The sequence below is a fragment of the Xenopus laevis genome, chromosome 1S, assembly GCF_017654675.1.
Source record: "Xenopus laevis strain J_2021 chromosome 1S, Xenopus_laevis_v10.1, whole genome shotgun sequence".
NCBI classification, from domain to species: Eukaryota; Metazoa; Chordata; class Amphibia; order Anura; family Pipidae; genus Xenopus; species Xenopus laevis.
This window is the reverse complement of record NC_054372.1, coordinates 182,819,481-182,845,644: the sequence shown is the minus strand read 5'-3', so window position 1 is coordinate 182,845,644 and position 26,164 is coordinate 182,819,481. Positions and strand designations below refer to the sequence as shown.

Genomic DNA, 26,164 nt, shown 5'->3' with positions numbered 1-26,164 from the left:
GAATCTGAACCATGTAAAATTCAATGGCAGATGTCCCCACACAAAATGCTTGGAGTTTTCGGGGTTTTGTCCATTGATGCAAACAATTCAGGTTTTTTGTGTGACAATCGGAAACAAGCTGTGGTTTTTCTCGATCCAATACATTTCCTATACTCTATAGCAGGATCCCCTACCAGTGGCCTGTGAGCAACAAGTTACTCAACAATGCCTCAGATGTTGCTCACAGTGCCCTCAAAACAGGCTTATTTTTCAATTCCAGGCTTAGAGGCACATTTTCTGGTTTTATGAAAAAACATGTATAATGCCAAACTGCTGTAGGCTGCCAGTCTACATAGGGGCTACCAAATGTCAATCAAAAGCACTTATTTTGCACTACCCATCAACATCTTTCATGCTTATGTTGCTCCCAAACTCCTTTTACATTTGAGTGCTGCTCACAGGAAAAAAAGGTTGGGGATCTCTGTTCTACAGGGTTCCTTTACCCTACAGAGCATAGCTGAGAAGAGGCTGAGAAGCCAAGTAAAAATCTGCATAAAAACTTCCCAAGTGGAGAAAACTTGCATTGTATCTCTGCATTCTCACCTATATAAACAGAGGTGGCACATAGGAGGAACCTTCTGTGTATTTTCATATGTAATTTATAAATATGAAATAATTTTACACCCAATTTTGTCCTTACCTACCTCTCCAACGTTGTCAGCAAGTTACTGTATGTCATTTAAAAGGTACAGGCATGAGATCTATTATCCAGAATGCTCAGTACCTTGGGTATTCCGGATAATGGATATTTCTGTAATTTGGATCTTCATACCTTAAGTCTACTAGAAAATAATGTAAACATTAAATAAAACCAGTAGGTTGGTTTTTCTTCCAATAAGGATTAATTATATTTTAGTTTGGGTCAAGTACAGGTACTGTTTTATATTACAGATAGTGATGGGCGAATTAGGGTTGTTTCAGTTTGCGAAAAATTTGCAAATTTCCCACGAAAAATGAATTCGCCGGCGGTGAATCGTGGGAATTTGCGCCTGCCGAATAAATTTGCCCATGACTAATTACAGAGAAAAAGAAAATCATTTTTAAAACTTTGGATTATTGGATAAAATGGAGCCTATGAGAGACGGCCTTTCCGTAATTCAGAGCTTTCTGGATAACTGGTTCCGGATAACCTATGTATGCGGCACTGTGTGTATACACACCTCTCCTACACACACACATGTTTTTTGTCTCTGTTATATGAGTTTTCTCATTTCCTTTCTTTCACCAAAGTATGAAACCAAAAGTACAGCTGCACAATATGAGCGAAATGGAAGAAAATGATCAGGAGCAAACTGTGTTAAAATGTAAAAGTCACAGTGACCTACTTTCCTATCTGAGCAATTACACTTTCAAAGGTTACTTTTTACTTTGCCTGAAAAGCTTTATGATGATTTGTTCACATATATATCTATAATTTGTTTTGATGTAGGATATTCTATTTCTTTTTACATTGATTTGTAATTGGCAACACGTTGCTGGTCTTATTGGCTAATTAGCGGCACCAAGGCTTAAACTGAATGTGGCAGTGACGTCAGTGGATGTCTGTCTGATAAATAACATGATATGTCTCGATATTACTCTCAGCAGGCAGTTTTCTTTTTAAGCCAAAATGTTAAATGTCAACTTAGATGTTATCATCACTATTGGATTCCACATAATTATCCCTTTACTTAAACTCTTAGATAACAAATAGAGTCATTCATAAAGGAAATGTAGCTATTGCTTCTCACCGACAAAGATACATTTTGAGGATATAATGACTTATTTAAACATTTTTAACTTTGGCATTGACAAATGGTGACACGATGAGATCATTCACCCCTGGTCTTTTCTATGTGAATTTGTTTGTCTTTCACCCACCTGAAAGTATTTTGATGCTACACATTTTTTTTTGTTAGTCTTAATATAAATAGAAACACAGACATAACTTTGTTGGCCAGAAATATGCTTGATAAGTGAATCGAAATGAAGACTGATGGACAGGTTTAAAGACTGTAGGGTTCAAATGCTGTTTAATTTGTCATGTTGCTTATCGGCTTGCTCTTCAGCAGTGATGAGCAAAATATTTTGCCAGGTTTTGCCATAGACTCCAATGGGTGAAAATAATATATTACGTTTCAAAACAAATTTGGTCGCCCATAGCACTTCAATGCATTTGGTGAATTTTTTGCAGCTTCACAAATTTTCGGCGAAGCTAAATAAATCAGATAGTCCATCACTACCTTCAAGTAATATTGTCTATTCTTTCAACTGCACCATGGGCTTGTATGTACATATGATGTTGTAGGGATGTAAAATAATTAACATTTTTCTTATTGACATTTAGGGGCACATTTACTTAGGTTCGAATATCAAGGGTTAATTAACCCTCGATATTCGACTGTCGAAGTTAAATCCTTCGACTTCGAATATCGAAGTCGAAGGATTAAGCGCTATTCGTTTGATCGAACGATCAAAGGAATAATCGTCGATCGAATGATTCGAGGATTTTAATCCATCGATCGAATGATTTTCCTTCAATCAGAAATTGGCTAGAAAGCCTATGGGGACCTTCCCCATAGGCTAACATTGATGCTCGGTAGGTTTTAGGTGGTCAAAGTTTTTTTTAAAGAGACAGTACTTCTGCTATCGAATAGTCGAATAGTCGAACGATTTTTAGTTAGAATCGCTCGATTCGGAGTCGAAGTCATAGTCGAAGGTCGAAGTAGCCAAAAAAATATTTCGAAATTCAAAGTATTTTTTATTCTATTCCTTCACTCGAGCTAAGTAAATGTGCCCTTAAGTAACATGGGATTGACCTGTGAGGATTCTGTGGTTTAAAAAAAATTTGGGGTGACCTGTCCCCTAGTTGACATAATAGTGGGAGGGATTGCCATGTGTTAGGCTCTTGGTTCTCTTGAACGTCCACAGTTGTAGGTCCAGAGGCTGAAATAGGCATGACTTCTCTATTAAACCAGCGATCAGGACCTCATGACCAAGCATTAAAGTGGGTCAGTGAGTAAAGGCAACATAAATTCCAAATGTAGGGGGTTAGTATTCCCCAGGTAGTACTCCCTGTTACAGAGACAACAATGGAAAGGTTTGTTTGTTTAAAAAAACACTTATTTATGTTTAAGAACTAATGTGGGAAATTGAGTTAATTCTACTCAAGAGGTACAGTTTATCTATTACCTCCCTTCCTCCAGCAATCTTCTGAAGGCCCAGCCGAGTCATAATTAATGCCTACTCTGCCGGGAGATGCCTCTCACAATGCTGTACTGAGAAGGTGTGAGAGTTAAAAGGCTAGGTCAGATAGCAACATGTGGTCAAAATAGGATTACAATGGAAAAAACAGAAGCTCTTTCTACACTTGCCACAGAATACAGATGCATCAAGGTATTATTTCATTTGCCTTAAATGGCACACATGATGAATCAAAGCTTCTACTAGGAAAAGGTTTATGGCAATGTGCATAAAAATTCGTAATAAAGCATGCACATCTATACAGTGTCTTTTATGCATTTGATTGCCTTTTAAAAATAGTATACCAGCCAAGTGTTAAGAGCAATTGATAATTGTTTGCTCCAAAATAATTATCTTCTGGCTGACTGGGTGCTTCTTTGTGGTTGCCACCAAACAATATTAGTATAGAAGTCTTTCAAAAGAATAGTAAGTGCAACAAACCTCTGGTATATACATATATCAGGACAGCATTAATGCAGGAGACTTAGTAATTCATTAGGACAGCAAAACAACAAAATATAACTAAAGTTACTATCACAGCTCAGTGGGATAAGCAGATGAAGACAGGACTGGTTATAGAAACACTTCAATGAGGTCACTACCAGTGCTTGGTGCTTGAATGCTTGGTGGAATTGAAGGACACTTATATACTAATGCAGGCCATTTCCTGGCAGACATATGATTACTCAAAAATTGCCTCAATTTCGCCAAAAAATTTGAGAATTTCCCACAAAATTTGCAAAACTGCAAAAAATTTGCGAAACGGCGCCAACGTCTCGTTTTTAACGCCGGCATCTGTTTTTGATGCCGGCGTCCATTTTTTGGACGCCAGCGCACCTTCGCCGGCGTCAAAAAAAAAACGGACGCTGGCATCCATTTATTTTTTTGCAAATTTATTTGCTGACGGTGAATTGCGTGAATTTGCGGTGAATTTCGCCCATCACTACTCATTTATCAACAGTGACAGGGGCCATTTATTGTAATAACTGGAGCTCAGCAGAATAAGATTCTTTCCTATTTTCAAAGACACAATAAGAGGTGGAGAAAATCAGAGTAGCAGCTGTATCTAGGTCTATCCCTTGGCTTCCTCTTGTGTTTAGAGCCTGTGCAGAGGCTTCAGTCTAGACAATTGTCTCTACTTAGTTCATTTACTATTGGTGTCCTATATTAAATCTGGGACATGTCCACAGATATCTTCCCCCATTGTTGTATTTTCTATGTAGCCGTCCAGTAATGTTTTTCTTTGGTCCCTTATGAAATGACTTAGAAGCCCTTCTTTCAGCTTTCCATTAATGATAAGCTTGATGATAAAAAACTGGGACAAAATAGTTTTAATTTTGAAGTTCACAACTCTTGCACAGTATTTTCTACAGTATGTAATAGACCTGATTGTAGAACCTCAAATGAAGTTTAGAGAAAAAACTGCTTAACCTAAAATTACTATTGACATTAATGGAAGGAAATCATATTTTTTTTAACTGACCACATAATTTTCTAAATTCAACAACCCTCATGGGCAAGGTCAGACAGGGTTGGCCCAGATCTTTTGGGCCCGAAAGCCCAGACCCGCTCCCTGCACTGCCGCTTACCTCCCTCTCAGATCCCAGTTCTCTTCCGATGCACAGGAACTGCTCGCACACATGCGAGGGGCGGGGATTGGAGGCTGCATGGGGTCCCAGAGGGGGATTAAGGCTGGGGGGCCCAGAGGATGGTGTGGCCCCCCAGTCCAATGCTCCCAATAGGTTAACAAGGACATATACTGTATATAGCTCACCCATGTACCAATGTGCTGGAACAATAGAACACATTAGAAACATCTAACTTCAACACAATTCCACATCAAACTTTTGTTGAATAGACTTTGAAAATAATTTGAGGTCTGTAAATCTGATTGCAAAGCAACAAATCAGAAATGGACAATCTTCAGCCTATTGCATTTTGAATAATAAACTAGTTGGTTGCTGGGCATTATTCAATTTCTATACCCATGTTAAGAAAGTAGTTCAGACAAATGCATAGATTGCTTATATAATATTCAATGAATATACTCATTATCTATTAACAGATACCATTTGTATGTATTTCAAGTATCTCCTCGAAATACAACCCCTTAACACAACTGGCAAGTAGTGATGGCATTTCTGCATTTTGCCATCAGCAAATTTTTTCGCGAAACTGCGGCAAAAAGCCACAGTGAAAAATTTCACAGCAACAAAAAGGTCGCCAAGACGAAATTGTCACAGAGACAAAAAAAAGTCACCATAAGAAAAAAGCTCATTGACTTTAATGCATTTGGACAAAAAAGTGGCAAAGACAAAAAAGTCGCAGTGACAAAAAAAAGAAAAAATAGACTTTAATGCATACGGGGCAAATTCACTAAAGAGCGAAGTGGCTAACGCTAGCGCAAATTCGCCAGCGTGACGTCATTTCGTTACTTCGCCGATTTACTAACGGCTGCTGGCGTAAATTCGCTAGCGAAGTGGACCTACTCTAACGCTACTTCACACCCTTACGCCAGGCAAAGTTGCGCTATGCCGATGGGACATAACTACACTAATTCACTAACTTGCGCATTTTACTGAACGTTACCTCTTGCGCCAGACTTGCTTTCGCCACCTCAGACCAGACGAAGTGCAATAGAGTAGATAGGGATTGCTTCAAAAAAAGTTTTTTGAAATTTTTTCTAAGTCCCTAAAAAACGCTGGCGTCTTTTCCTTTTTTAAGGGTGATAGGCTGAAAAAGATGGTACATTTTTTGGGGGGTACCCTCCTTCCCCCCTACATTTCCTAACATATGGCACCTAAACTATACAGTGGGCACATGTATAGGGCAAAATAACAACTCTATTTTATTTTATGAAGCTTTCCCAGGCTTGTGTAGTGTAATGTATTTGCTGCTACATATACGTCCATTGTACTTTAACTCGGTGCCCAATTAGGCAACGCTAGCGTAACTTTGCTTTCCTTGACGAATTTACGCTAGCGCAACTTCGCTACCGTTCGCCTCCCTGAACGCAACTTTGGATTTTAGTGAATTAGCGCGCCCTGGCGAAACTTCGCCTGGCGAAGTGCGGCGAAGTGCGGTGAAGCCTGCGCTAGCACAACTCCGCAGGTTAGTGAATTTGCCCCTGAGAAAAAAGCGCTTAAAAATTTGTATTGTGGTGCCCAGTCAAATTTAAATAGCAGCATAGTTCTGCTCCTCTGCTTCCTCCTCAAGCTTATTTATGATAGAATTGCAGATAGCATTATGGTACTTTTTTCTTTGCTGCTCTTCTAACTATTGTGAGAAACCCAAGAACTGCACATAGCAGAGATGTGGAATGTATACCAGCATACAAGGCAAGCTCTGGTTGGGTATAACAATAGCAGTAGACAACCGACTAACGTGTTTTTGCTAAAACAGAATAGCCTAGTCATTTTTAGGCGAGCCACTTCTGTTAGATAAAGACAATAGTATTTTAGCTCTCTATGGGTTTCAGAATGCATGGAAATTATCACAGTTATTTAACAGGATATATAAATATGTTAGCAAAGTAGAGGAGGGGGGTAGGTTGCTATCCCAATAACAGAGAAAAATAACATAAATTAAGGAGGATCAACCAGTAGTAGTGATGGGCAAATAAATTCACCAGACCTTGAATTTGCTGAGAATTTCCAGCAAAATTCGCAAAACTCCTGCAAAAACTTGCAGGCGAAAATTCACCCACGAAAAAAAAAAAAGGTAAATGTCCTTTCTGCTATACCCTAAAACTAGTCATTAATGCAGAGAAATAAGACACGTACTTACCACCATGTTATTTAATGATACCCAACAGTCTGGTGGAAATTCTTGAAGTAATGGTACCAAAAACTGAAGGCAACCGTCCCAGTGACAAAGCAGCAGCATCATGCCAATGAGATTGAAGATTCTCACCACAGCACTAGCCAAGTCATACGTCATATGGAAAATCTGTGCAGAAAACAAAAAGATCACTGTCATTTGCCAATTGAGATAGATACAGCAGGTGAAAAGAGATCAAAATACTACATACATAGCTGGAACTAAAAAGTCTCCATTACTGATATACATGGTAAACTTATAATAAAGGAGAAGGAAAGCTACCAAAGCAGTGTATTTCCAATAGATTGGTCACAATATTGCAAGCTATAAAACTATATTTATTCTGTAGAATGCTTTACCATACCTGAGTAACCAGCTCTAGAAGCTCTCTCTGTTTGTTTAGGATAGCAGCTGCCATATAAGCTTGCTATGACATCACTTCCTGCCTGAGTCTCTCCCTGCTCACTTATAGCTATGGGCTCAGATTTCAGCAGGTAGGAAAGGATGGAGAAGAAAAAAGGGAGGGGTAGAGGGAGAGAGGAGCAAACTGAGCATGCTCAAGCCCTAGCCCTGGATGTTTAAGATGAAAACAGGAAGTCTGATACAGAAGCCCATGTGTACACAATAGAAAGAAAAAATAGAAGGTGTTTCCTTTCACAGAGGACTCTCATTATGTTGAGGGTTTACTGGTGTATTTATACAGACCTTTCTGATAAAGCTTACTTAGTTTTAACCTTTCCTTCTCCTTTAAGAAAAAAAAACCTATGGAAACGATGGTGATATAAATCTAAAAACCAAAGTAGTGGATGGGCAGTTGGGGATGTGCCCTTTCTTGTTGTTCTACAACAAAAGTAATTTGAAAGCCTATTCTAGCTAACCACCTGAAAATAGCACCTGGGCTGCTTGTTAGATGGGCAACCATGATATTGCAGAGGTGAGCCTTAGCCTAAATAATAAAAGTCCTGATAAATATAGGATGGCATAATAATTACAGTATTACTTTTAATGACCACTTGATAAAAAATGGATAGAAATGGTTTGTGCTGCTATCACTTGTAACAGGCCTACACTGGAGAATGTTAAATCCTGGGCTTGATCTGCCATTAAAGGTGCCATAGGTCAATTTGTTGCGACCCCACTTTATTGTGCTACTGTGCTGAACCATGCTTCTAACTCTCAAATACTGTATATTTCATTTTATTTTAAGATTAAGTTCAACCTCAATACCCTCCATAATGACCAACATACATCAGCCCCACATCCATATATCTACAATGTAGAATAAATCTCAACATGTCCTGCTGTGGTCACTCAAGAGCATGTCCTTCAAAATGGTTTGACAAGCATTGCAGCTTCAGCTGTCAGATGCCCTGAGGGATGCTCACTGCCCTTGTTAAATGACCCCTAAAATGTTTTTATTACACGTTTAACCTAAGTGTTTTGTTCTTTCGACAGATGAAAGATAAATTAGGGGTAATTTAAGAAGACTCAGGTAGATGTGCAAGAGCACTAAGGGGTGCAATTTTGCAAAAAAGCACCACTGCACAGGTCTGGATCTGAAGGAGGTTGCAGAGTCATTGGGTGCAGACCTGCCCTGTGTTCCAACCCATCCTAAACACACCACTGCCAAAATAAGGCAAAACAGTGTCCATCATGTGAGCTACAGGTCTTTGTGCTTTAAAATGGAGCTTAGATAACAGAGGCAATTCAGGGATAGAAGTAGATAGTGTGCAATAGTGATTTGTGGGCCAGCCCGATACCTGCGGGTTTACCCATGGATCGGGTGGGTTCAGGCCGACCTCGCACTCCTCTTCGCTGGTGGCGGGCAGGTGTGGGTTGAGCTATTCTCCTGCTCTCCCCACACGCCACCTTCAACTTCTGGCTTTATAGCCATGCCTGCCCCTTTTGTGACATTATCGGTGGGGCGGGTCTATACAAGGAAGCCAGTAGCTGGGTGCGGGCGGGCACGGGTGGAGGGAGGTCAGGTTTCAGGTGGGTGTGGGTCGGAAAAAACTTGACCCACACATCACTAGTGTGCAAGCTGTAAAAAATGCTACAGGTATAGGATCCCTTATCCACAAACCCGATATACCCCAAATTACATAGACTCCATTTTATCCAAATAATCCAAATCTTTTAAAATGATTTCCTTTTTCTCTGTAATAATAAAACAGTAGCTTGTACTTCATCCCAACTAAGATATAATTAATCCTTGTTGGAAGCAAAACCAGCCTATTGGGTTTATTTAATGTTTAAATTAATTTTCTAGCTTCCTTGATCCAATAATATTATAACTGAATATTCCCAAACAGATGGTAGACCTCAAAATAACCCCACAATCTGTGCTAACAAACCTTTAATTACTACTCTACAGAGGACCTATCAACAACCCTGCTGAGTTTATGGAGAACACCAAGTTTACAAGGCAAAATGGGCTCTGAAAGTACTTACAGGATTACATCTCAATTCAGACTCTCAAAACAGAGGGGCACATCCAATTTCTGGAAAATCTACACAACAATCAAATGGCAGTCAACTCTGTATACTCACTTAGGTTGATCCATAGCCTAAAGGCCCCCATACACCGGCCGATAAAAGCTGACGACAGACCAAGTTGGCAGCTTATTGGCCCATGTGTGGGGCCACCCAACAGGCTTTCCCGATCGATATCTGGCCATCTCGATCAGGCATGTTAAGAAATCGGATCGGATGCTGTATGATCCGATCGTTGGGCCTTAGGGCCCACAATCAGATCAGCCCGATATTGCCCACCTAAATGTGGGCATATCAAGAAGAGATCCGCTCATTTGGCAACATCGCCAAATGAGTGGATCTCTACGTCTATGGCCACCTTAGAATGGTCTATATATAGGTCTATATATATGCTTTCAATAGAGGGTGTTCTGAATAATTGTACAATATACTGAATAATATGAATAAATAAAATATAATTAGCACTAAATAATTATATACAGAGTTCCTAGACGCCTATGAATATGCATAACATACAGGAAATGTGAGTTTGCAGAGCAGCCACTAATTGTGATGGTAAAACTATATCTAGACATATGGCTCTCCATATCCAGCCACATAACTCCATGTAACTAGATCATTATCATACTTATCATAAAGTATCATAAAGTGAACACTGTGACATATTGTGGAGTGGGGCACTGTGTGTACCCTGTTATGTAGATGTATGGAACCTGTTATCCAGAATGCACAGGACTTAGGGCTTTCCGGATAACGAATCTTTCTGCAATTTGGATCTTCATACCTTTAGAAAATCATGTAGACATTAAATAAACTCAATAGGCTGGTTATGTTCCCAATAAGGATTAATTATATCTTAGTTGAGATCAAGTGCAAACTACTGTTTTATTATTACAAAGAAAAAGGAAATCATTTTAAAAATGTGGATTATTTGTATAAAATAGAGTCTAAGGGAGACAGCCTTTCCTAATTTGGAGCTTTCTTGATAACGGGTTTCCAGATACCGGATCCCATACCTGTACTGTCAAAACAAAGTCTGCCACATCTGTACTTTCTATTTTTTGTACTGCATGTGCATAAGCAGTAAAACATTCTGTTTTAATCATTAGACATTGCTAGTCAACAGACGATTCTACAATGCTTTTCTACAAATATCATGGTACCATTCATATTAATTAATATATAATATGCATTACATTAATGATAATATAAAGAATATAGTAACAATTATTATATTAACTGTGCAGAGTTTCTGAGTTATGGAAAGGCGGTCTCACATACAATCCATTTTATCCAATTAATCCAAATATTTAAAAATGATTTCCTTATGCTCTGCAATAATATAACTGTACCTTGTACAAGTATGGGATCCGTTATCCGGAAGGCCATCTCCCATAGACTCCATTTTATCCAAATAATCCAAATCTTTAAAAATAATTTCCTTTTCTCTGTAATAATAAAACAGTACCTTGTAATTGATCCCAACTAAGATATAATTATTCCTTATTGGAAGCGGAATAAGCCAATTGGGTTTATTGTATGTTTACATGATTTTCTAGTAGACTTAACGTATGAAGATCCAAATTATGAAAAGATCCATTTATCTGGAATACCGCAGGTCCTAAGCATTCTGGATAACAGGTCCCATACCTGTACTTGATCCAAACTACAATATAATCAATCCTTATTGGAAGCAAAATCAGCCTATTGTTTTTTTTTAGAAGATCCAGCTCCCGAAGTAGGCTGAGATTCCGTAGTGTGTGCAATAAGTAATCTTTTATCGTAAGATATGCATGATTGCTGTAACGAAGGAGTGTCTGGCGATTATAGACCTGGACCTTAGTTGTTCTGACGTCCATAGCTTCACAAAAAACAAAGTAAAAAAGCACAAAAACCACAAAAAAAGAAAGCACCTTGTGATCCGGAGAGGCCGCTGCAATCTACTGTCGCCATCTTATTCGCCACTAGGCCTGCACCGAGGTGCCCCACGTCACCAGGCCAGCAGTCTGCTTGCAGCTCAGCAGTCTGCCCTGCAGTTCAGGCCCCAGCTCAGTCCCGGGTACTTCTACTACTTGAGTCACCAGCTTCTGTTGAGGAGGTAGGCCCCGTTTTGTTCTCCAGCTCTGTGTGTGCTAGAGAGACAGTTTTTCCTCCTTTAGGCTGCTGGTGTGGGAGATGTTGGCAGAAGCAGACTTGTAAAGCACGGATGGGTGCAGATTTTAACAGTGCCCTGGGAGTCCTTGCAGATGTGTTTTCCGTGGAGGAGGGTGGGTGTGGTTACAGGAAAGAAAGGCCACTGTGACTTGGCTCCAAATGCACCTGTGTCCCCCAGGGTTATTGGTCTTTTGTACTTTGTACATTGAGTGAGCATTGTAAAAAATCTTACCACATACTGCACAATGTTTGCCCAGGAGCAGTATCCATACCAACCAATGAGATACTTACCTTTAAACAGGTGACCTGTTAATGCTGCATACGGATTGGTTTTATATTGAACTTTGCTCCTGTTATTACATAACACCATATACAGTATCTTAGCACATTCAGAATACTTGATGTCTTAGGTACCAAACATGAACATTTACTAAGGAAGAATGTAAGAAATTCTTTACATTGGTCATTTTATATTTAATAAAAAAAAAACAAGGAACATTTTGTTTGTACAGAACATGAAATTACAGAAAGTATTTTTCAAAATCATTAGATGCTAAATTGAATGTCGATGTGTGTTGTAGAGCTCTCTCCACTGATTATAATGAGGGGTTTGTTGTTTCTGAGAGACAACGTGTTCAAAAATGATTGCAGATAAAATTTGATAAACAATAAATAGCAGAAAAGTGTTTTGTCCCTTAAGGGCAGAGACACACATTAGATTTGAGGGGGGATTAGTCGCACGGGGGGGGAAATCCCCTCTTCTATGGGGCGACTAATCTCCCCCAATTGCATTCCCGCTGGCTAAAATGTAAATCGCCATTGAGATGGCACTCAGAACGCTTCGTTTTCCGAAGTCACCCAAAGTTTCCCCTAGCCGGCGGGAAGGCTGGGAAAGGCAGCTCAGGGAGATTAGTCGCCCCAAATCTGACCATGTGTCTCTGCCCTAAGGCTGCACAAAAACAGACAGAGAAGACAGATTTTTGCATTTCCTCAGATTCATTTTCACCTGGTATGGTGCCTATAGATTGGAGAAAAAAATATGTTATTCCAATATTTAAAAAGGGATTATGATCTCAGCCTGGCAATTATAGGCCAGTAAGTGTGACATCTGTGGTGGGCAAATAATTTGAAGGCTTGTTAAGGGATCACATTTAAAATTGTGTCCTAGTGAATGGCATTATGAGCAGCAATCAGCATGGCTTTATGAAGGATAAGTCATGTCAGACAAATTTGATTGCTTTTTATGATGATGTAAGTAAGATGCTGGGCAGTGGGGGTGGGGCAGTAGATGTGATCTAAAGCGTTTGATACTGTGCCCCAAATGACTGCTTTCTAAACTAAGGACTAAACAGGACATTTTTGTATTAGAGAGGATACAGAGAAGGGCAACTAAGCTGGTAAAAGGTATGGAAAATCTTTGCTATGAGGAAAGACTGGCCAAATTGGGGATGTTCACTCTGGAGAAGAGGCGTTTAAGGGGAGATATGATAACATGATATATATGTATAAATATATAAGGGGATCATATAATAATCTCTCTAAGGGCAGGACTACACGGCCTATTCCGCCACGATCCGACGCGCTGCGCAAAATCGCAGGCGTCAAGGTAAGTAGTGACAGTGTTGGATCGTGTCGCATTGTTGATGTGAAGCGACTGTCGGATGCAGACGCTTCGTGCAGCGTCTGCATCCGACTGTCGTGTCACGTTGAATCAATACTGCGACACGATGCGACAATTGAATTACTTACCTTATTTCTGTTGCATCTGACGTGAGGCCTGCGATTTTGCGATTTCGATTCTCGGCGGAATTGGCCATGTAGTCCTGCCCTTATGCTTTATTTACCAGTAGGTCTTTCCAGCTGACACAAGGTCACCCATTCCGATTAGAAGAAAAGAGGTTCCGCCTAAATATTTGAAAGGGGTTTTTTACAGTGAGAGCTGTGAAGATGTGGAATTGTCTCCCTGAATCAGTGGTACAGGCTGATACATTAGATAGCTTTAAGAAGGGGTTGGATGGTGTTTAGCAAGTGAAGGAATACAGGGTTATGGGAGATAGCTCATAGTACTAGTTGATCCAGAGACTGGTTCGATTGCCATTTTGGAGTCAGGAAGGAATTTTTTCACCCTCTGAGGCAAATTGGAGAGGCTTCAGATGGTTTTTTTTTTGCCTTCCTCTGGATTAACAAGCAGTAAGGCAGATTAAAAAAAAACTAAAAGGTTGAACTTGATAGACGTGTGTCTTTTTATTATAAGGGCAGGTCAAACTGAAATCTAGATTAATTCACAGCAGATCCAATTTTATCACAGTTATTTTGATTTCCATAACAGTCAGGAAAGTGACAGATTTAGGCACCCATAAGGTTAATCCCTATTGTCTCGGAATTTCCCTACTAGTCTGAAAATTTCTTTGTTTGATAGGAAGTGCAGCCCCATGTAGCCTATTCTTCTGGGCAGGGTTGAACTGGAACATCTGTGCCCACTAGACTGTAATTTGTAGGCCCCCCAATTAGAACAGAAGCCCCCCTCCCAGTGCCTTGCACCACTTCCCCTCCCCGTTCATGTTTGTGGCCAATGCCTCATACTTCAATGCTTGTGTCATTAGGGGAAAGAGGACAGTGCAGGTGGGGCAGCAGGCATTGGTCTGCAGGGCCCTTGAAGGCCAGTGCCCATCAGGTTTTTTCCCTTTGTCCAGTCTAACACTGCTCCTAGGTGGGATAACATTCCCTACTATCCCAGATGGAGTATAATTATTCCCAGGGAAGGTTTAATATAGTAAATGGGGGCACAAGGCTCTTCAGACTCCAGGGTGGATGCCTGCAGAGGAGTTTATAACTACAAGGCCAGGTGAAGCACCCAGGGAATGTATCCAACATCTTTTGGTATTGCCCTACGCATTCAGCCCCTTAGGGATGAGATTGAAAACGTATTTTCGGGCCTCATGCATGAGAACATACCGAGGGATATACTCACGTTCCTGCTTGGTAAAACCATTACTGGGTTTCTCAGGGCATAACATAGTTTAGCAAATCATTATTCATAACTCAGATTTCCATTGTAGCAAAATGGAAAGCACCAACCCTCCCATTGTTAAATGAAATTCACCAAACACTTTATAGCAATAAGAACTTTAAATACAGGATTGCTCTTCTTCATATCATCCATACAGTGACAGTTTTGGTGGATATTTACATATTGAAGCAGTATGTAATTTACGACACTTATGTCCATGTTTAAGGTTTAAATACACATATTATTCCTTAAACTGATCACTCTTGCCTTTACCTCTATTAAAGTGGAACTATCGCAAAAAATAAAAATTTTATATTTGCTTAAGAATACTGAAATAAGAAACTTTCTAAATACAATACATTAAAACATTTGTACCATTTCTGAAAAAAAAATCAAGTTTAGCTTCACTATTCATCTCTGCATCTGTTTCTCCTCATTCTGTCTTCATTCAGGAGTTGGGTGTCAGATGAATGATCCAATATATCTTATAGGGGGGCTCCTTTTGCCTAGAAGATGTATTAGAGCTCACTCTATTAAAATTACCAGACATCATGTCTCTCTACATGCAGGATTTGTGCAAAAGGCAGTTATTTTGTTAGATTTTGTTTGTACTGGAATCAGTTATTTGAGTGAGCTCTAATACATCGTCTAGGAAAGGGAGCCCCCCTTATAAGATATATCATTCATATGACACCCAACTGCTGCATGAAGGCAGAATGAAGAGAGAGAAATAATGAAATTAAACTTGATTATTTCAGAAACAATGCAGCATATTTAATTGATTATATTTAGAAAGGCTCCTATTTCAGTATGAGGAAGCTTATATTAAATTTTCATTTTCGCAATATTAAGTATTTGTGGGAATCATGATAAAAGTGTGTTTGTTGATAAGCAATCATAAATCCAGGCAAAGCTTACAGTACGGACGAACTTGATAAACTTTGAATAACTGAAGGTTATTGAATTGAAGGTAGTTAATAAATGAATGTATTGTACTAAATCTTGTTGCTGGAAATTATCAAACAACATTTCATCAGTGCACTGTTGAGCATATTAAGTGTTTTCACTTGCGGTTTTCTTTTAAAATCAATAAAAAATATTTTACAAAAAAAAAAGAATTTCTGGAGTCCTAAAATCCAGCAGCATAAGCGGTGTAGTTCCACAACACCAATTTAGGGAACGGAGGGGTTTGTTTATACAAAGCTCTTTATCTCCATCTAAACTAATTACTAAAAAAAATGTGATACAGATATGGGACCTGTTATCCAGATCATTTTAAATATTAACTCATTTAAACAATAAATAAACCCAATAGGGACGTTTTGCCTCCAGTAAGGATTAATTGTATCTTAGTTTGGATCAAGTACAAGCTACTGTTTTTTTTTATTACAGAGAAAAAGGAAATTATTTTTCAAATCTCCATGGGAAATGTCATTTCCATAGTTTGGAACTTTCTGAATAACAGATTTCCAGATAATGGATCCCAAACCTGCACTATAATAATATTGTAATTATATGATTTTGCTACTTTAAGCAACACACACATTTCTACAATGACATTATAAATGCCAGCACCCATAGTCGGTCAGGAATTCATTATCTAAACCTCAATGATTGTCGTTTGTCACTAATTCATATGAAATACTTTACAAATCTCTTGTTTATTAAAATATATTTCTCAAAGGATTAAGCTCACATTTTATTTGCCCTAGCAAAGGATACTTGACATGTTATTTTCTATTATTTATTTCTGTATTTAAAAAAAGGTCCTTGGTAATTATCACTTAGCCCAGCACATCTTAATAAACGAATTTGATATTGGCCAATGAAAAAACTTTCTCATTCTTAATACCAAAATGTCAATTGCATTTGGATCAATATACATTTTACATTCATGAGTTTTTGAACTGTTCCATTTTAATGATGTTTGTGACTATGATGTGTGTCTGTGCATAGCGTGTGCTGTAGGACTTTAGAACTGAACTTCTCAAGTGAAATTTTCAGGGGCAAATTTTCAGACCCAGATCGCGAACTGCCTCTTAGCTATCTCCTCCTGGATGAACCAATGCCACCTCAAACTCAACCTGGCTAAAACTGAGCTTGTGGTCTTCCCATCTAAACCTAGCCCTTCTCTTCCTTTCACCATTACTATTGATGGCATGACCATTAATCCTTCAACACGCTTCTTGGGGGTCATCTTTGACCAGTCCCTCTACTTCTCTAATTATATTAATAATACCGCCAAAACATGCCACTTTTTCCTCCACAATATTCCAAAATACACCCCTTCTTTCACAGTTTCACAGCCAAAACACAAATCCATGCTCTTATCCTGTCTCATTTAGACAATTGCAATCTCCTACTAACCAGTCAACATAAACTTCCAACTCTCTCCCCTGCAATCAGTCTAAACTGTTAGGATTCTCTGATCTCTCCTAAGAGGGAACCTGTTCATCCCCAGGTAAAATCCTTAGCATGGCTGCCTGATTTGCAAAGGATTGCAAATAAAATCATTCTGACCTTCACTCCTCTGCTCCTACTACATTTCTTCCCGTGTCTCACTTTATGTTCCTGACTATGTCCTTCGCTCCTCTCAGAGCCACTGTCTTTTCATACCATCCACATCCACTGCCACCATTTGTCTTAAATCTTTTCTATTTCGCTGCTCCTTACCTCCCAATCTCTTCAATAAAAAAACTCAGATTCTACATTATATATATATATATTTTTTTAATATATATATATCTATCCATTTTACTTTACGCAATTCAATTGTACATATGAGCTTGTAAATTGTCCCATCAGAGTAACTGAAATAAAATCAATTAACTTAAATGTTATTTATTTATTTTTTCGATCCACGGAGGTATTTTGAAGCTAATGTAGGTCACTATTACCATAGTTATTAAAATCTTCCTTAATGGTCTATTTAAATAGATTCTTAAAGGAACAGTAACAACAAAAATGAAAGTGTATGAAAGGAATGACAATATAATGTACTGTTGCCCTAAACTGGTAAAACTGCTGTGTTTGATTCAGAAACACAACTATAGTTTATATAAACAAGCTGCTGTGTAGCCATGGGGGCAGCCATTCAAGCACAGGGTACACAGTAGATAACAGATAAGTCCTGAAGAATCCCATTGTATACTATAGAGTTTATCCTGTGCCTTTTTTCCTTTTTCAGCCTCGAATGGCTGCCTCAATGGCTACACATCAGCTTATTTATATGAACTATAGAAGAACCAAACACACCAGTTATACCAGTGCAGGGCAACAGTACATTATATTTTCATTCCTTTCAAACAGTTTAATTTTTCGTGGTACTGTTCCTTTAAAAAGAAGGCAATCTATTTTTTGGAAACCCATTATTCCCATTTTAAACAGATAATTCTAATTAAGAAAAATGATTGCCTTTTTCATCTGTAATAATAAAACAGTACCATGTACAGGATGGTAAATAAGCTAAATGAAGCCACATTGGTGGCAAGCCAATCCTATTGGGTTTGTTTAATGTTTCAATTATTTTTAAGGTATGGCAATGCAAATTATGGAAACATCTGGACATCTTGGACACAGGTCCAAAAAATTTCAGATAATAGATCCCATAACTGTAGTTTACAACAAACAAAAATGTACATGGAAAGGTTGCAGCATTCTGGCATATTTTCATCACCATGATACTCTTAGGAAGAATCGTTGCCTTAAAGGAAAAATATACCCCCAAAATGAATACTTAAGCAACAGATAGTTTATATCAAATTGAATAACATATTAAAGAATCTTACCAAACTGGAATATATATTTACATAAATATTGCCCTTTTACATCTCTTGCCTTGAGCCACCATTTCGTGACTCTATCTGTGCTGCCTCAGAGATCACCTGACCAGAAATACTACAACACTAACTGTAACAGGAAGAAGTGAGGAAGCAAAAGGCAGAACTCTGTCTGTTAATTGGCTCATGTGACCTTACATGTGGTTTGTATGTGTGCACAGTGAATCTTACGATCTCAGGGGGCGGCCATTATTTTTTAAAATGGCAATTTTCTATTTATGATTACCCAATGGCACATACTACTAAAAAAGTATATTATTATGATAATGGTTCATTTACATGAAGCAGGGTTTTACACATGAGCTGTTTTACTCAGTATCTTTTAATAGAGACCTACATTGTTTGGGGGGGTATAGTTTTCCTTTAAAAATACCCATAATGTGTTTCAGAGGGGAGTATTGATGACTCCATGTTCCTAATAGCTACCTGTGTCACTAAAAAGTGACCATTGAAGGATCAAGGTGTTCAAAAACGGTGTCAATCAAAATGCCCTGATGTCTTACATAAAGCCACGAGCGATCACAGTAGACCTTTGCTAAATATGTGACAATTAAAATAAAAATAATTATACTAACTAGGATTTCCATGTTGGTTTAGTATAAATTACTGAACCCTTTAAAAACAATACTCTTTGAAACAGAGAGCTAATACTCACAAAGGAATCAATATCCAGATTGCTCAATGGAAAGCCTTCTACAAACCTTTATGACACATATTATTCTTTACATACAAAACAATCAATCATTTTGACCTTTAAGGGGAATCCACAGGAGAGCCATAACATCAGGGCAAAAAGACAAAAGGCTACATACATTACACTGTGGGGGAGATGTTCTATGTAGTAAAGAGCCATGTTTCTTTAAAAGGACACTCTAATCCCCATGTTTACTAATTAAATGAGATTTTACAGTTGACTGACAAGAGACTGAATAGCAAATATATTTTGGCAGCAGGTGAACAGCTCATCAGCTATTCCAGACTGCAGTTGAAAATATCTAAATAAATTTTTGCATTTGTTGGGCAACTTGAAATTTTAAGATTGGGTAAAGTTACTAGAAAAATCAGAAATAAACTGAATTGTTGGGTATATGTAGCGCTAAATATCTGAAATAGTCCTTGAAATCTGCACGAGAATGTCAGCATTGCTACCGAACACTTCAGCTTTGTGCACATGACTGCAGTGATTACTGTAGCGAGAAACCTGCTTCATTACTTCATAAAAACCACTGAAATTTGTGCTAATGGAGATAGTCACCTTAAAGGATCAGTAACAGTAAAATGATTAATTTGCAATAACATACCAGTCATTTCTGACCTGACAAGGTTCTAATTCATTAGACTCTCTCCATCTATGCGTTTTATTCAGGTGCCAGGAAATAATATTATTATTAATTTGTACTTTCAGTGGCAATGTATAATAAATATGTGTATACATTAAACATACAGGAAAACAGGAACTTCTCCATGCATTTTGTGCTGCCAGAAAAAAAAGGAAAAAACGCTATTGCCTTGTCATTGATTTAAATGCATTTTGCAACATTTTGGCAATTTTATAAAATTTTTCCACATTTTACAAATGTTTCGCTGAAGGAAAATGGTCCAGTTTTGCTAAACACTAATCAGAACCCAACCTGGTTTCAACACTGTGTGGCATATTTATCAAGGGTTGAATTTCGAATTGAAAAAACTTCGAAATTCAAAAAGACCGAAATTTAGTCAAAGTTTTTTTTTTTGATCGAATAGGTCCGTTTTCGATCAAATAGGTCTGTATTCGGCCGAATTCGAATTGTAGGATTTGAAGGAATATCACATTAGTTTGAATTCGATTGGAAGTTTTCCCAAAAAAAACTTGTGTATTTCAAGGAAAGATTAGCATTCTAGAAATTATGCAGAACCTTCAAAAGAGAAGACTGTTTTCAACTGTTTTCTGGTTGTTGCGGTCCCAAATACCCTACATGAAGGCTAGGAGATGAAAGACTGAGAGCCTCAGGAGACAGAGGCATCAAAGGTTTTTCCTCAAGAAACCTTCTGTAAGACAGGGACAAAGCCCCTCCTTCATTTGAAATACTGTAGAACCCCACATTTATGTTTCCCAGGGAACCATGTCAAAACAGCATACATTCCAGGAAACATGAAGATGTTTATTTATGTTTTTCTCACTTTTTTATTTAAAAATTTGACCAAACTCTCAAACCTGAATCTTCTTAATTTACCATTAAAACTTCTCTAAAAAACCAGTGAGTGTCATGGCACATGACTTGACTTTATCAAATTGTTGCCCAGAAAACTTGAATCTAATGAATGCCCCGAAAAATTTAGTGTATTATTGAATGAAACCAGTGCAACATGACTGAAACTATCGAGAATCCTGAAGGTAAAAAACTTCTACATAATTTTGGAGTATTTTCAGATTAAAATTTTTAGTAACTTCAGAGCAAAATAAAAATCTTGTAAAATGTGAGGTTTCTTCCCCTCTAATCTTTGCATAAATTGTTTCTGGATACAGCTACTCCAACCTGTTGGATATGCGAATAACAGGAGGGTTCACTACTACACATGTTTTAGGAGTGTTGCAAACTATATAAATGCTGGGTGATGGTCGAGGGGTAGCTAGAGAGAGTGACCATGGTAATAGTAAAATTAGACCCGTTGGTATTAATTTAAGGTGATAGAATCACAAAACTGAGGAACCCATCACAAAGGATGGCTTACCAAATCTTGACCAAGCCCAGATTTGTGGCAAGGCCACAAAGGCCCGGGCCTAGGGTGGCAGAAATTCAGGGGCGGCATGCCGCCCAGCCGCATTAAAGTCAGTTGCGCATGTGCAACTTTGTATATTCAAGATATGTGTATGTACGCTCAAGCTGCGACACAAAGGGAGGGGGATGCGGATGGGGAGAGAGACGCAGAGGGGGAAGAAGAAGAGGAGCAGGACGTGGAGGGGAGAGAGATGCTGAGAGGGAAGGGGAAGGAGATGCGAAGGAGGAAGCAGAAGGGGAGGCAGAGGGGAAAGAGACGCGGAGGGGGAAGCAGATGGGGAGGCGGAGGGGAGAGAGACATGGAGGGGGAAGCCGAAGCTGATGGGAAAGCATAAGGGGAGGCAGACGGGAAGGGGAGAGAGACGCTGAGGGGGAGGGGAGAGAGACGCTGAGGGTGAAGGGGAGGGAGACGCAGAGGGGAAGGGGAGAGAGATGCGTAGGGGGACGTGGACAGAGAGGGGGAGATGAGTAGAGGCAGCCTAAATTCAGGCCTGATCTTGACGGGGGCAAGGGGCCTGAATGCTAAACACTGGAAAGCCCCCAGACACCCACACAACAGGAATTTCTTTTCATAGACAGAATGAGATTTGTACGGAGGATGGACTATCAGCGTTGAAGCAGGACACAGTGGATCAAATATTGTATAATTGGGACCTACTTGACCTATAACTAGGGATCCATCCAAATCAGGGGGAGCAGGAAGTGACTAGGAAATAGAAGGAAAGTACAGGGCAATAAGCTTGGGACAGCTTTGAAAACTGAGGGTGGAGCAGGGTAATGGGAGAAAGGTAATCAATGTTACTCATTAGAAATAAAAGCAGCTGGAAGCCAAGTACCTGCGCAACATGAGTATGTATGGGATTAATGGACGAAAGTATAAACAATGTATGATATTCCACACATTTTCAATTATGTTTTCTGTACTATGTTTTGGCCCTGGAAGGGCAAGTTGTATGTTTGAAAAAGAAAAAAATCATAATAAAAATATAAATTAAAAAAAAAAAAAAAAAGATTTAAATCCAGTGTTAGATACAACATAGCTTTCCTCTATAACTGATTGATCCCTAGTGCATCCAGCATGCCTGAAGCAAGGACTGAGACTCACTAGCCCACAATATACATATTCATACAGACTAGATTTTAGTGTATTGCTATAAACTTCACTAAAGGGCTCATTTACGTCTGTAAGTGCAGTTGCAGTCCCACAAATCTTGGTTGTGCATAAAACCACTTTCATTAAAGGTCTTCCTTCCTTCCACTGCAAATCTATGTTGTGCCTGTTGATACAAGGAAACCCTAAAACTACCGACAGCTCCTGATCTGGTGCAGCACACTTGGCCTAAAGGATTGGGTGCAGACATCACTTGTGTACAGAACATTGGAAATGACGCCAGATGGACTTCCATTTAGTGATGGGCGAATTTATTCGAAAGGCGCAAATTCGCGGAGAATTTGCGCGTTTCGCCGCCAACGAATAAATTCGTGAAACGCCCGCGAAAATTCGTGGCAAAAATTCGCCGGCGTCAAATTTTTTTTTTTTTAAAAAACGGCGTCAAAAACGAGACGCCGGCGCCATTTCGCGAATTTTTCGCCGTTTCGTGAAATTCGCGAATTTTACGGCGAAGTGAAACGGCCCAAATTCGCCCATCACTACTTCCATTCAATTTTGGTGATTCAAACACAATTGCATCAGAGGCATCACAGCTGTGTCAGGCTGATCACAGTACTGGAATTTTGGTTAAAAAACACTGCATTGTGGGGAAAAACCATGGAGATTGCACTCAATTCACTGCACTTGTTGACATAAATGAGCCATTAAGTCTCTGTTACTCACCCCCCTACCTGCACCACAGCCTACTGTCAAAAGAGGAGATGGTCTTGACTTGGACAGAACAACATCGGTTTTCAAAAGCTCAAATATCAGACAGTTTACAGAGGCCTAATAACAATGTGCAAAGGCACAATTTATTTGTACATCTCTTTTTTCCTGTAAACTGTTTTATGACATTAGTTTACTTTATTCGGAAGGCACACTGGGACATAGCACTAATAGCACAGTACAAGGCATGCAGGCCCATACTGGCATACACATAACTAGATGGAACAATTGCAGACAGTACAATTGCCACTATATATTTTCTACACAGCACCAAAAATGTGCATTATATAGTTTTCTTCTATATTGGTTTTATACTTTTCTTTGCAATGCCCATCTAAATCTCCTTCTGATGTTACTGATTTGTTACCAATTTTTGTTTCTTTCTTTCTTGAATGATAAAAATATTGATCACTGCTACCACTCTGTTTTGGATTACCCAATTACAGGTAATCAGGATTTCTGACAAAAAGGCAGTCTTGTTATTATAACTAAGCTTCCCTACATCGTCCCATTATTCTTTAGTATTATTGGCTCTTTATGGCAACAGCCTATACACTGTTCAAATCTGAAAGATAAAAGGTCAAAGATGTATTTCCTTGAGTATAGATCGTAGCTCCAAATGTATTACCTCTCATTATGTAAAGCATGAATTATCAGATCCTGGGCTGCGTGGCTATCTATCTATCTCTCTATCTAATTAATTATAGACAGTACAATTAGATGCCACTATATATCTACACTTAAACAGCACCAAAACTGTGCAGCATATAGTTTTCTTCTATATTGGTTTTATACTTTTCCTATCTATCTACTATCTATCTATCTATCTATCTATCTATCTATCTATCTATCTATCTATCTATCTATCTATCTATCTATCTATCTATCTATCATCTATCTGTCTATCTAATTAATTGCAGACAGTACAATTAGATGCCACTATCATCTATATATTTATTTATCTATCTATCTATATATCTATCTATTCATTTATCATCTCTCTCTCTCTCTCTCTCTCTCTCTCTTTCTCTCTCTCTCTATCTATAAAACATGGCAAAACCTCGGCCTGTTTCCAGATAAAAAAAAAATTGTCACTAGCAGTTAAAGGGTTAAATATTTGACATGCAAAGCAAACATGACAGACAGTAGTAATTATTGGCTTTGGATAGGTCAGGTTGTGATGAATACAGTGAATCCATGATCAGTGAAACGCGTGAGCGAGCAGAAGATACACAGCAAGAACTACGTGAAATCAGTCAGGCCCAAACTGAATTGTCTGTGAAGAAGAGAGAAAGCTAAATCACAGTTATTAAGTAGAGAATTTCCACTCTGGGTTCACCCACAGGAAAAGAACAAATTAAAAAATAGCCAACGCTATCTAAGATTGGGGATTTGGTGGTATTCTACTAATTTGTTTGACTCTCTCATTATAATAATAATGCTATATCACTGTAATATAGAGTAGATGAAATCATCTGGGGAGACATTCCTGCCGGTGTCATATTTTCTGAACTTACATCAGTCAAGAGCTTCCCGGGGCTACAGCCTTGTTTTAAGATTATTCTTTTTAGGAATCATAACTACAAAAGGGAGAAGAAAAATCAATGGGGTGGAAAATGGGCACATCATGAGTCATTCACAGATGAATACGTTCAATCTTCAGGTTTTGATTCTAATCACAATCGTCTCTACATTTGGGGGCAGATTCACTAAGGGTCGAATTTCGAAGTAAAAAATACTTCGAAATTCGACCCTCGAATTGAAATCCTTCGACTTCGAATATCGAAGTCGAAGGATTTAGCGCTAAACGTTCGTTCGATCGATCGAAGGATTTTTCGTTCGATCGAACGATTAAATCCTTCGAATCGAACGATTCGAAGGATTTTAATCCAACGATCGAAGGAAAATCCTTCGATCAAAAAAAGTTTAGCAAGCCTATGGGGACCTTCCCTAACATTGACTTCGGTAGGTTTTATCTGCCGAAGTAGGGGGTCGAAGTTTTTTTTAAAGGGAAAGTACTTCGACTATCGAATGGTCGAATAGTCGAACGATTTTTAGTTCGAAACGAAGTCGAAGGTCGTAGTCGAAGGTCGAAGTAGCCCATTCGATGGTCGAAGTACCCAAAAAATACTTCGAAATTCGAAGTATTTTTCATTCGAATCCTTCACTCGAGCTTAGTGAATCGGCCCCTTGGTCATAACCCATTTCATTGCCCTCTCCTGTGCAAGCATTAAAGTGACTAAAAATGTTTCGCAATTGAAAGTCTTCAAGTTACTTTTCTATACATTACACTTTATTCCATGCAAAAATGCTAAATGTATGTTGGATGATGATGTTCCTTCATGTTATAACCGTTGATGATGCTTTAGGGTGTTTAATGCTACTGAAGGACAATTATATGAGATAGAATTCCCAAGTGGACTTCCTCAAGGGCAGAGCATAGTAGCCATCTTTTATGGAACTCTGGCTTTGAATATTGCTTTGGGGTGAGGCTGGGACAGTCCTATTTATTTAATAAAATGTAAATAAATCCTGTGGCCATTTTACATAATTTCTGACTTCTAATGTTTCATTAAGTCATATAACAATGGGGTTCAGTGGGATGGCTGAAAGCCAAGGGTCAATTGAGGAGTCCCCTTTTCAGGCCATCTCCCATAGACTCCATTTTAATCAAATAATTTAAAATCGATTTCCCTTCTCTTCTCAATAGTAATAACCGTACCTTGTTCATGAATGAACAATAATAATAGTAAAACAGTCCTGTTGGGTTTATTTGATGTTTAAATAATGTTTTAGTAGATTTAAGGGACGAGGATCCAATTATGGAAAGCTCTTACATCTTATCTGGAAAACCCCAGGTCCTGAGCATTCTGGATAACAGGTCGCATACCTGTATAGAAAAAGTCTCTTTGTTCATCACTGTGTTCGTTTTTTTTTAACTGAGTGAAAC

General features: G+C 38.7%; 1 protein-coding gene across 2 annotated transcripts in view; it reads right to left on the bottom strand.

Annotated features, from left to right (window-relative positions):
• hcn1.S (hyperpolarization activated cyclic nucleotide gated potassium channel 1 S homeolog) overlaps window positions 1–26,164 on the bottom strand; it is a 231,771-nt gene that overhangs the window by 87,699 nt on the left and 117,908 nt on the right. For both annotated transcript variants that reach the window (XM_041580579.1, XM_041580578.1), the window contains exon 3: window positions 7,048–7,209. In XM_041580579.1, the coding sequence (XP_041436513.1) occupies window positions 7,048–7,209 (162 nt within the window). The remainder of the gene's footprint in view (window positions 1–7,047; window positions 7,210–26,164) is intronic.